Source organism: Ceratosolen solmsi, unplaced genomic scaffold (assembly GCF_000503995.2).
Source record: "Ceratosolen solmsi marchali unplaced genomic scaffold, CerSol_1.0 scaffold31, whole genome shotgun sequence".
Lineage (NCBI taxonomy): Eukaryota > Metazoa > Arthropoda > Insecta > Hymenoptera > Agaonidae > Ceratosolen > Ceratosolen solmsi.
In genome coordinates, this window is record NW_011948432.1 from 118,203 (window position 1) to 132,322 (window position 14,120).

General features: G+C 28.0%; 1 protein-coding gene across 1 annotated transcript in view; it reads right to left on the minus strand.

Annotated features, from left to right (window-relative positions):
• Positions 1–4,912: 4,912 nt before the first annotated feature.
• The window catches only part of Rbp6 (RNA-binding protein 6), a 177,370-nt gene continuing 168,162 nt past the window's right edge, over positions 4,913–14,120 (minus strand). The window contains exons 8-11 of the mRNA XM_011502163.1: positions 10,754–10,819; positions 6,956–7,230; positions 5,479–5,543; positions 4,913–5,021 (exon numbers count right to left, since the gene is read on the minus strand). Coding sequence (XP_011500465.1) covers positions 5,502–5,543; positions 6,956–7,230; positions 10,754–10,819 — 383 coding nt within the window. The 3' untranslated portion in view covers positions 4,913–5,021; positions 5,479–5,501. The remainder of the gene's footprint in view (positions 5,022–5,478; positions 5,544–6,955; positions 7,231–10,753; positions 10,820–14,120) is intronic.

Here is a 14,120-nt window from a genome sequence, read left to right on the forward strand (position 1 = left end):
TATTTTCTTATATCGATTGTTCAAATCGTATTTATATTTTATATTCTTGTGCGTCAAAGTTACAAGAACTTGTGGTGATGACAATAACTATACTGTATGTTGTAATAGAAGTAAATCGTAGGAACCAGGACATTCGATGCTCACTTTGTCACGACTTTATTTTTAGACCTAAACTGAATCATTGTAATAAAATCTCACTTCTGTTCACATTATTAACGACATATTTCTTTCAATTTTCTAAATCCATCTATTTATTACTCTTTTGTATATGTATTTTTTATTTTGTCGGTTTTAAGTTACGTTTCTAAAATGTGTGATTGTTGTTATTGAAGATTTTTATTTCATTGAGCTGGTGTTTTACCCTCGTTTTTGTTATTATTTTACATAATTTTCCATGAATTATTATAACATAGATGATTTGTTTTTTTTAATCTATCTACGCATTACAAGTTACGGTATATGGTAAGTTTTTGCATATTATTATAATTATACTTGTAAAATCGACATAGAAATTATCTACTTAAATGATGTTTTGTTATCAATTAATAAAATTATAAAATTAGAATGAGTAGGCCCACATGTATGGTTCTCATATTTAATTTTTTTTTCATTAATACACAAATATTAATAAATTTCTCGAAACTTAAATTGTATATAAAGCTGGGCCGATTTTCCAATTAACGTATTTGATATTTATATACTAATGAATTTATTTTGCAATTCTACTTTATACCTTTATGTTGGCGAGGTAATGCACAATGCTATGTGCAAAATAGAATCACATAAATGTCAGTTTACTTTACTTGCCATTAATTTTACAGTGGCAAAAATTTTAGTGGATACCATAGTTGGTCCGATACACATAATTTTTACAATAATTTATTCTTAGCTCTGGGACGTAACGTAATAGCTACCATTTTGTTTAGATTTGACAATGAATCAAAATCTTGGCTTCCTTAAAATTGCGCCTTGAAAGATTTACTTACGTATATTTTTTAGAGTTATTTAACCACGCTTATTTCTTATCTTCTTTACGGTTTGTAAACGTACGTTATCAGCGGAAGACGAAAAACAATCACATTACGTGCATTTTCCTTGTTGGCTTTATCCGTTATTATTTTGCATGACTTTAAGTAAATCTCATTTCGTGAAATTTTGCTCTTTTTTGTTTATAGCTTTATTGTAGTGATAATATTCAAATACATTACTAAGTTTCTATAGAAAATTGACTTTTTATATAGCTACTGTCCCTTCTAAAACTTTATATTTATACACACCAAGAAAACAAAATGGCTGCCATACAATGAGACACACGTCCCATAAAATTGTTCTATTTTTTGTTTACCCTGTCATTGAATATAATATAACTGTACTATAATCATTATACATATATTAATTCATTTACTGTAAAATTTATTTCGATATTCTGTCACTTTTTTCTTCTTAGTTTTTGTCCTTTGATAATAATAATAATAAATGTTAATAATAATAATAAATATTCATCGCGTTATAACAAAACAAGTCCAATCGCTCCCATATATGTGGCGTTTCCTTCCCATCAGCTCCATTATGCCTAACTTATTAAAAATCTAGTCTCAAAACCCTGAATAACCGCCGCGGACGATTAATATTACCTACCACATCTTCTTTATTACACGGTAAAAAAAATGTTTTATACAAATTGTACGCTCATAACTGCTCATAAATCCCAATTTAAACGCTGTTATTAGAATAAATATTTTTATCAAAATATTTTTCGATATAAACATTAATTCCTTTTATAAGCGTCATAAACATAAAATTACTTAAAACTCGAGTGATTTATGTAATATATTTTTCTGTGTACAATTATATACCTCCGTTTCTCGTCTACTTTTAATGTGTATCTAATTCGCATTCTCTCTCTCTCTCTCTCTCTCTCTCTCTCTCTCTTCCTTCTTACTTGTATTTCTTTCACTCTTTATTATCCACTGGATTTTCCTTTTTTATGAAAAAGTTGGACTTTTTACAAACAGAGACATCATATTACGTGCGTTTCTGATCCAACTGATAGACAATAGATAATTTAAATCAGTCGCCTTTTCATTCGGAAGTTTTAAAGGATTATTCGATTGCTACGATTAGAAAACCATTGTATTATTTCCTTTTCAAGGATTATGATGATTTTTGTTTCTCCGTGGTGTCCATTGCTTTTAACAATAATATGCGCGTAACACAAGTTGTTCAAAATTCGAATTAACAAGTAATATATGCAAGTTTATGACAATGATAATAGTTCAAATAACGACATAAGAATAACGAAAATTATAAATTAATACTTAGAAATATAGTATAATAATAATAATAATAATAATAATAATAATAATAATAATAATATTAATAATAATGATAATAATTATAATGATAATGATAATGATGATAATTATGATGATAATAATAATAATAATAATAATAGTACTGGTAGTAGTAGTAGTAGTAGTAGTAGTAGTAGTTGTAGTAATAGTTGAGTAGTAGTATTAGTAGTAGTAGTAGTAGTAGTAGTAGTAGTAGTAGTAGTAGTAGTAGTAGTAGTAGTAGTAGTAATAGTTGAGTAGCAGTGATGGCAGTAGTAGTAGTAGTGGTAATATAACGATAATAGTAATAATAATGATTAGAATGAAGATGAAATATATGTTCATAATTATAATGATGATATAAATATCGATTACGATGCTTGTAGTGGAAGTGGCCTTGGTGAAAATGATGATTTAGATGATTATAATGATGATGATGATGATGATGATGATGATATCGCTGTATGATAATCATCCAATTGCGTATCATATTTCTACGGCGGGAGGGGGAATGATTTCGGAAGGGAATTCGAATAACTGGATTGATTCAATTAGCTGAGTTATATTATATTACATTCTTTATGACTTAAAGAACATGCATTAAATTGTTAACTGAAAAATCTCGATGTTAAATATAGATTTACAAATCAATCTTACTGTATATTTATAATTAATGAATATTATCCATGCTATCATCGATTGCCTCTCATTATTTATCGAGATAATTGGCTGGTTTTCAGAAGGTTCCGATATTTTACTTCTTCCTTTCATTCTTATACTACCATGTATTATTTATATTCATGGTGGTGCAATTTTTTAAAATATTTCCTTTCATAACCCCTCCGCCGCAATTTTTTTTACTTTTTTAGTCAATGCATGCATTCTTTAAGTGTATTTAACAGTATATCATTAACTACACATAAACAGAAACTCGCGTGTTTCCATATTTGTGTATTTTTCTATTCCTGTTCTTCTCGCTTATCATAAATTACGCTGATGAAATGTGATTCTCTTACATTTTTCGCGTTAATACAATCATTATTTCTGTACGTTACGATTACTTTACATGTTATCTCTTACGTGAGTCTGTATTATTCGCCATTCAACTTTACCTAACCACTAAGATCATACATTATCTATGTAATATTGAATTAACTATTATTTTGTTATCTTTTCTGGTTTGTTGACATATGCATATATATTCAAAAAACCTCGTTTCTGTTCAACTTAATTTTTCCTCAAATATATATTCACACACGCATCGTATTATTAACTGCTTATCTATGTAGCAATCAATAATAAATGTTATTAATTATGTATTCATTATTATATTATTACTATTATTATTTATTATTTATGTTAGAGAATAGGCTATTGCCAAATCGCTGGTTCGGTTACGGTTGAATCTTCTCTCCTCAACTATATCATGCAGGGTTATGTATGGTATCGTCGATGTGTTGTTTTGTGTTCAATGTTCACTACGAATTCTTTATCTCTACGCATCAAGTTCTTTCTTTCTTTAAAGCGTATGTACGTGTGTATTCATGTCTCGTTTGTCACTTTTATCTCCCCGATTTTCAAATTATTATCCCGCCTTCTACTGTTCTTCGTTTTATACCTGCCAGCTTATGCGCATTGCCTTTTTACAATCCGGGCTCTTCTTCTCTTGCGCCAATGCCTTCATCGTTTTTCTCGTTTTATTTTTTTATCCACGCTTTTTTCGCTTAGTAGTGGCCGCTTTCTACTCCGTTTCCTTTTCTCTCGCTCTCATCTATAGCCATGGGTATTCGCGGCCGCATGCGCGCATGCGTGTGAAACGCGGGCCTACATGCTTATATATATATATATATATATATATATATATATATATATATATATATATATATATATATATATATATATATATATATACAAATACATATGTCAAACATACACGGCTGTCATTTCCAGGATGAGAATTCTGGAAGAGGAAACGGCGCTTTCCCTCCGGAAAACGATCATTGCTTGTGTTTCTGAATTTTGCATGCTCTAGTCCTTCTACTCCTTTTCCCCCATCATCTTTAACACCACTCGTTTCTTTTTTCCTTTGACTTTTCTTTCATTTCTTATTTTTTATTATCAGCATTTTCCATAAAATTTGATGCCAAAATTTTTACGTTTCACGGTTCTTCATTATATTTTTTTAATATTTGTCGTTTTTTGCCTTACTGCTAGTCTCTCGTTCTTAATCACTACAACGATCTCCATGCGTTGAAAACGTAGTTCTATGGTCGGCTTCTCGCTATGTCTGTATATATATATTTATATATAAACATATATATATATATATATATATATATATATATATATATATTTATGTATATATATGTTTTTGTATACATATATGTATATATAGACACAAACACACGCGAAGACGCACACACATACACAAATACGTATGTGCATACACATGCATATACACATATATACATATACACCTACATACATATATACATGCATACACATACATATGCATGCATATATATATATATATATATATATATATATATATATATATTTAATCGATAAATTTATGTGTGTGTATAGCTATATATGTAGATATTTTTTAATTAATTGCGACTTGTTCTCGCGTTCCTCGAATAGTAATGCCGTCAGTCGACCAATCTGCGCTCTGCCCTCTCGTCCATCCTGTGAAATAATTATATATATCCATTGATGTTTCATATAAATTTTTCGTTTATTTTACCTTACATTAAGAATTATAGAATTTTGATTTTCATCATTACAAGTTTGCGTAATTAAACAGTAATTAGTTGATATCGAGAAAAAGCTAGACAATAAGATTTTTCATAAAATAGTGAATTAAATCTATATTTGTTTTACTTTATACTAATGCATTAAAATTTATTGAAATTAGATTCTAGAATATTACTTTATGTTTGAATTTTATTTAGATCTCTATCGTGATAAATATAATTTTTATTAACAGGATTTAAAGTTTAAAATTTTGTACCAAGTCTATAAATGTACTTAGTATAGACTAAACTACATGTGATATTGGTTATTAAAAAAATTTGTTTATATGTAATTCATTAGAAAATACGTAGATTTTTTATATTACATTCATTTAAGTGCATATATTTACCTGATATTAGGTTTTATCAAGGCTCAATGATAGCCGTTAGTGAATGCTGCTGGTATCAGAGGACCCTGTAAAAAGGTAAATATAATTTAAACATTAGAATTTGCATTGGAATTCATTGTTTCAAAATATGATATTTTTGGAATAAGAATTTTATGTAAAACAACATTTTAAAATAAATTTATTGAAATTATTTTATTATAATATCACTAATGCATGCAGAATTTTTTACAAAAAGATGTTTATTTTAGGATTCTACTAAAGATTCATGTGCCATATACATCAAACATACAATGAATATGTATAGAGTGCAACTAGTAAGTGAAATCATTCATGTTTATTTATATTGTTATTAATGTTGTATTGTGCAATATAATGGTAGTTAATAAAGCGTCATTTTATACGAAAGCATTTATTTTATAATTTAAATTTGAATAATATAATAAAGTATAAATAATAAATCTGATATAGTGCTGCATGAAATGAAAATATTGGTAAAGTCTCGAAAATTTTATACGACTCATCGTTACAGCAGTTTTGCAAAAATAAAGAATAGAGAATAGAGGATAGAGATTCAGATATCGTGATTAATGAAAAAGCAACTTAGTTGACAGATGACCAATGATTCGTCAATCAAGCATGCACAAAAAATAACGAGATGTATCGCCTAAGGCTCATTACACTTCAACATACATCCCCACTCTCGATAATCCCTTTTCTCCTGATCCCACTCGTTCACTCCCTCCAGCTTGCAATTTTATCAAATATCGTGATAAAAGAACACGAAAGAAAATGATAATTGAACCATACAGTTAGTAATAAAGTAGTATTTTTTATATTGGACCACATGTTTTATATAGAAATATAAATTTTAGTTAATTTATTTAAATGCCCATTTCGTATTTTTAATCCATCATACATACATTATTAATAATAATAAATTAAGAACATTATACGGAGCATAAAAAATATTTACTGAAAATCAATTAATTAAACAATAAATATTAAATATATGTATAAATAAATAGACTTAAGTTGTCAATTTTCAAATGAATTTATTGATTCTATTACTCGGTATTCTCGGCGTATATGTAATATTATCCAGTTATTTATTAATTCAGAGTTTCATACTTGATGATAATTCATCAAATCTACTTTAACACCTGATACTTATTCTCTCAAAGAGACGCTAATTAAATAACAGTAATTCATGCCGTCAAGGTTGTGTCATAATAAAATTTAATCAATAACAATATAATAATTAAAATGTTTACGCATAAATTCAGGCTGTAATTAAATGTATGGTCTTTTCAATCGATCTAGTCGCGAGATTCCTATTCAAAGCATAGGGTAAAGATAAATAAAATACAAGAGTGTAAATGATTTCGAGGAGACGTTTAATCGCGAGTGTAACGACGGTCGAGGAAGCATTAACGAAGCCCGTTGTTAAAGCAGTAAGAGAGATAAGCTGTCGACTTACGGGACTGTAGTTAAGTGGAGCACGAGATACGGCGATGGCTGGGAATGCGGTGGTAGGTGGCTGGGGGCTGGCAGCCGCCTGGACGTAGCTGGCCACTGCTGAATCCGCGGCCGCAGCGGCCGCTGCGGCGACGGCACTCGAACTATACATGTCAATAGGTCCGGGTGAATTAGCAGCTGGGAAGGAGCGGCCCTGGGGACCTCCGTGGCCGCCGGCGCCATGGGGCGAAGCAGGCGGGAAGCCGGCTTGAGCCGCCGCTTGGTAATTGTTCATCACTGAAAATTGAGCAAAACCCCGATTAGTGGAGTGCCTTAATCATTATGGGTAAGCCTGCATCCGAGTTTGTGCGGCCGATGGCATTCATTAGTAAGCTCGATCCACTTTATGGATATTTGCGCATGTCTGGTGACTTGAAATTCGCGGCAAAATGTCCTTTAGCACAATTCCTTGAGTATGTTGATGTTGAACATTTTCATCTCCTTACTTCGTCATTCGAAAGACCGACTAAATTAGATAATTGGGAAAAGGAGACTTTGCGTCATGTGTTGGTACTTAAAGGCTTTTCAAATCAGAGTTCAGGAATTAGTTGTAAAAACATTAGCGTTAATAATATTAAATTTATAAGCAGAAGATATAAAATATTCTTTACCTGAGAAATGCAATATTGGACGAGGGTAGGATTAGAATAAAACATAATTATCATGCAAGAATATAAAACAACTCTCTTCCGCAACATAATAATGAGATTAAATTTATATATTATGGAATTTAAAATATATAATTAGAATAAAAATATTAATAATGACTTTATGTATCATTGGTTTCGGAATCAATATTCTTAATTTCTATTGATATAAATGATAAGACAAAAGCCAATTCATTTAGGCTCAATATTATTATTCTTTCGTAGGTTTGATTAAGTAAGTCATTGCAGACTTTACTATTTTTAATTAAGTATAACAAGTAATTAAAATCAATGTCAAATCAACAAAAAAAAAAAAAAAAAAAAACGATGCAAGTCTTTTCGAATCATTGAATAATGTATTAAAAAGACATTAATTAACATTAGAATTTCGAGGAGTTGATTGAATTAATTTTGAGCATGAACATTTTGAATGCAATCTTTATATTACAAATTAAATTCAATTTTGTATAAACAAATGTTTTTACTGTACTTATATGCGTTATAAATTTTAAGCACTTTAAATTAATTTTCAACGCTTGTTTTATATATAGTATGTTGATTAATCAAGTTTAAGGGATCCCAATTTAATATGAATGAATTTAATACGAATGTAAAATTATTCTTTCATACATGAGCAAAAAACTTATTGATTCTTTCAGATACGAATGTTAACCACGAGAACTTTCAACGATAGTGCATTAGACTATGCACTTTTTTATGCCGAACAGTGTATAGATGGATAACCCACAACGGCTCTATATGAATCTTTTGTCTGATACGATGCCTTTCTCCCTCCCATTTACTGATTAACGACCCAGTAATTTTCCAGGGGCACATGAGTATTAATATGTAAGATTATTTGTAGGACATGATGCAACTGAATATCAAAAGTTTATAAAATTATATGCATAAAATGTAAAAAAATATATATGTAAAAAATTCAAAAGCACCTACAATAATGTCTATAAATATAAAAATATAAAATACAAATGGGTTGTTAATGTATAAAGATTATGTTGTCATTCGGAGCAGTACAAGAATATTTTTCGATTTGTCATGATATAAAAGATAGAATAAGAACGTTTTTAAAGGCATATATGAAATATAAGTATACTTATGTTATATGTACATACGTACAGTCCTACATGCACACATAGCTTTATTATTACATAATTATATTTTATTTTTAATATAAATAAATTATTATCATTTTTTATCTTTTCATGTTAAGTATAAATGTGAATTAAAATTTGCAATTATAGATTGCTGAAAATTAGAAAAAAGAATTTCTAATTAGTAAAAATAAAATGCATTTTTTATAATCGTGTTATGAATATTATTTTTAAATATGACAATAAATACTGTAATGTTAAATATATTTTAATAAATAATAAAAATGAAATTAATTAATGTTTGTGTAAAAAGAGAATTGTATATCTCTTTGTAATAAAAATATAGTATGATATTAATAATTGAATTTATAAAGATAAAGAGGTCATGGTATACAACACATGAATGCATTTAAAATAATTGTTCCTATTATAATAATAAAATTATAAAATCTATTCAACGATAAATAGATGCGATTAATTATATTTTATTCATATTGTTATAACAATGTATATAATTCAGTTAAAATTCAAGATAAATAATTGTTAATCGTATTGAAGGCGTAAGACATATGTTGTAGGTACCCACAAACATTAAATTTTATGAGTAAATAGAATCCATTAAAAATATAAAAATGAAATGACTTATCGAAGTCAGACAATATTAATTGATACAAGTATATTTTATTTATTATTTATTTATTTATTATTAATCTAAATTATATTTTATTCAGAAATCCGTTTGCTTAAATTAAACGTTTAAAACTATTATATAAAAAATTTTATTTAACATTCAATATGCCGTTATCACAATTTATATAGCATATTATTCGATTATAGTATCAGAGTATTTTTATCATAATGGTTACAAATTTCATTGGCTACTAGTTATCTAGAAATATTATTTTGTTTATAGAAAAATATTTGGTACAATATGTCAAGTTACAAGAAATTAAGTCAAATAAAACAAAAAATTTGTATATATATATATATATATATATATATATATATATATTTTGCCATAAAAAGAAATATAGAATGGAGGGAGAAAAAGGTATATATATATATATATAGTTTGCCATAAGAAGAACTTGAAATTGGAGGACGAAAAAGGGCGATCAATGGATGGTAAACCGATTGCCCAAGCGCTCAGCCTGGCACACAATCTAAAATCCCATTCGGCTTTTAAACTCTTGATAATGCTGCGACGGTTATAAAGTCTTTTGCCGACTCAAGATGGGTCGATGTAAAGTCTTGGGCTCTGGGAATAGCGAAAGAGGCGGTGCCATTCAAAAGTTTGATTTATTTGAGAAGAGATTGCGAGTGGCAAGGAAAAGGCTAAGGATAGATCGGCTCAAGTAGGTATCTCCAATAGCAGGAGTAGAGGTGAAACTGTAGGTGCTTTATCGGAAACTTCTGATGGTTGTGAAAATGGTTCATGTGCACGACCTAAACGGAATTAACTACTGTTGTAATACCTGCAGGATCGCTTCCTCATCTCGATATTGCTTTAAAGTTATTTTTCTAACGCGTCATTTAATTTATTGCGTAAAAGCTTTACATATACAAAAATATTATTGCACACATCATGTTAAAATGTAAAATACTAAAAAAACATTATTATTTTGTTATTACAATATTATTTATTTTTATTTGACTTTTATCTTATTATTTCTATTTATTTATATATAAATTCTTTTTCTTATGATGCCATTTAAGATATCATAACAAGTGTGTAAAAGTTGCATTTCATTGTAACATTATATCTATCAAAGAATTATCTTACTAATTCCTTATAAATAATCATTATCTATTTGGTATTCGTAGATAACATTAAATTATTAATTTTTAATTCACAAAACCTTGTGGATAAGCTCTTTGAACTATCACACGGAAATATCAGAAAATAAATTTTGTTATTGTAAATGCAATTGTAAAGTACATTCACAATAGTTGATTATTCAGCGGTAACATGAATCATGGAAAAGAAAGAATCAAACATACCAGAAAGAGCTTGCGTGAGCAAGGGTGTGTTGTTGTTTGGAGTCAGTTGTCCATTGGTAAGATCCACTGAAACACAAAACTCTGGTCACAATTGTTCCTCAACTCAATTTTTGCTCCCTAATGATCGATTTTATTAATCCCCCAGTTTTTATTATGTAATACATTCTTAAATCAAAGAAACGAAGATCAGTAACAACAAAACAACAAAAATGTGAAAAAAAACTAATAAGAACCAAAAGGAAGTACGCTTTAGATTGTCCAATGTGTTGATGATGAGTGTATGTAAAATCCTTGTATAAATATATTTTATAGACATGGAATGATTTCTCATGAAAAAAGTAACGCAAATCTATTTTTTCAACTGTAATTAAATTACATATCTAAGTATGTGTAAAGCAATAATATTGAAGAGTACATTATGAATAATTTTTATATCAAGAGCACTCTTCAATTTTATATTTATTAATTGAATTAATGAAATATTATGTTTTACGACAGATGTATAGATAAATAAATGTTTAGCGCATACAAAAATATAGCGCATAAGAATGACGATGAACCTGAATATAATTTTACCATATACAATTTACATATATATTCAAGTTATGTATACATTATATTGAAACATATTTCTGTGTAACTTTAATAGCCTTCATTAAATTTTTGTAGCTTAATGCGTTACATGCTTATATTGATACAAAAAATTATTTCCTCTTTCGCAGTAACACATCGTCTACACCTCTAATATTAACAATGAATTATGCCAATAATAACAAATACTAGAAGTTGTAAGAATCGACTGATCAGAATCGATCGATACAATAGTACGAAAAAATATAAGCACCAATAATTACGTAAATTTTATGTACTGAAATAATAAAATTTAAACTAAATATCTATTTATTATTAACTAATAAATTTGCAATATGCAGATACGAAGATTACAGTAATAATTTTATATTTATATTTATTTATTATATTAATAATATAAAATAAAATATAATATAGTGTGTTTTACTATAACTTAAAGGATTCTAAAACGAATTAAATCGAAGTATCTGATCAATATTTCATGAAAATCATTCAATCAATAGAAAGAACATGGCATTACTGATGCAGTTAAAATTATAAGAATTACATTATATATATATATATATATATATATATATATATATATATATATATATATATATATATATATATATATATATATATATATATCATTATGTTACAAACCTTAAGTCTAAAAGAATTAAGAAGTGAATAAATGGAAGAATCTGTGAAAAATTGACTGTACCAAACTTCCAATTGAAAGGCCACTTTAATAATAGAATTTATAAAACCGAATTTGCTTGAAATTTCTTGTATGCCAGATTAGCTAATACAAGTCTTAATATACCTGACAAATCGACGAGCTTTATTTCTGCTTTTGGGTTTTCCTTTTCAACTGCAATAAAAATTATAAAGGTTGATTAGATTTACTGTGAATATCACTTATTTAAAGTGATATGAATAGTTTTCAATGGAGCGGAATATTGTTCGTACTATATTAAGAAAAAGAAGCTGTTGCGATTGCGATTTAAACAAATGTTACCAACTATAAATAAAATACAATAGTATAATAAAATAAGTTTGCTATTACTTCAGTTTCTAGTAATTAGATGATTAAACTATTAATATTTATATAAAATTGAATGATAATACACTAGTATAAATAATAAATACATGTGGCACAGATTGTACGAGTATACTCTTCTTAAAATTTACTGTATTATTGCATCTTATTGCATCAATAAGTTAATAAATATGAATGAAAATAATATTGAATAATATCATGTAATATTATCTTTATAAAATTTTATCTTTATTTATAATTAATTATCATCATAGCTTACAAATAAATTAATCGGCGATTAAAGAAATATGTAACATATAATATAATAATCTTTAAATTTTATTGCATGATCAAAGTAGCATAAATATTAATTGTTTTGGCAAAATTCTTCAGAATATTGGACAAGTCTATAAAAAGTATTGATGATCGACTATTTTCATATCTCGATTCGTTTGGAAATTATCTACGAGTGTATATGGGCTCGCACATATTGATGACACGCGTTTGCCTAACCAATGCATCGTTGGTGTTCCTACATTGATTTATGTTAAATCAAAGTATAAGGAAGAAATGAAATGATTGCATACGTACATAAATATACGTAAGAGAGATGTAGGCCAAGAGTTCATCTATTTCGAGTATGCATCTCTTGCTCTGACGTAAAAGCGATCAAGATACCGTATAAAGACAGCGAATATACTCGAAATCCTGTGAAATAAAGCTAGGCTTCCTCTTTATCTCTTTCTTTTTCCCTTTCTTCCTGCTTTCCCCTTTTTCATGACTCCCACTACTACACACTCGAAGGGATGTGCCTTCTTGAGAGTGTCAGTAGGAGGCTTTTCCCTATGTACTCGCTCGAAGATTCTTATCCAAATCTGTGGAAACCAGCCGACTTTTACTGACAGTGCAAATACTCTATGCAATGATATCCCCCCCCCCTCTGTCTCTCCCTCCTTCTTACCATGTCTCTTTCTGTCACTCGCTATCTATCTATCTATTTATCTCTATTTGGCTCACTGTCTTTCTCTGTATATCATTCGTTTTCTTCTCTATTTTATTTCACTGAAATTTCTACCAAATTCGTGAAGCCTTTGACTTTTTTAGAATTCATTCGTAAAGATGGAACTATGCAGCAGATACCGAAGTAAAGTTTTTCCTTTGATAATATCTGTTATATCCTGCAAAATTTTGGATTTCATGAACACATCTTCGTAAATAGAGAAGTCTATATTCAAATATGAATCGTGAAAAGGCTTTTCGTTATCTATATTCATTATACACGTTATTACCAAATTTATCTGATTTAAATCAATAATAATAAATAAAATATAATAAGTAAATAAAAATAATAAATAAATAGTAATAAAATCATTATTACTGATCATTAAACACTAACAATTTCTCAATGCTAGTAAAATTTTAGAATTAAATTTTAGCGAATTTTGGAAATTTGATGATTTGTAAATGATTCTTTAAAATATATTTTGTTATAAATATTTATCAAAAAGAATATTTCATCAGATTTTTGTGTGAAAAATTCAACAAATATATAATTTAATGTTTTGTGATACTACTGTGACTGCTTTTGTCTTGTACCCTTTTATTCTTTATCTCGCAACACATTGGACCTTTAGTAAAAATATATTTTTCTACAATGAAAAAATTAAAATATCAATTCAATTAGTATGGTAATCAAAAAAATAAAAAAATTAATACGCTAAGTAAAGATGAATAATAAATTAATATTATTCT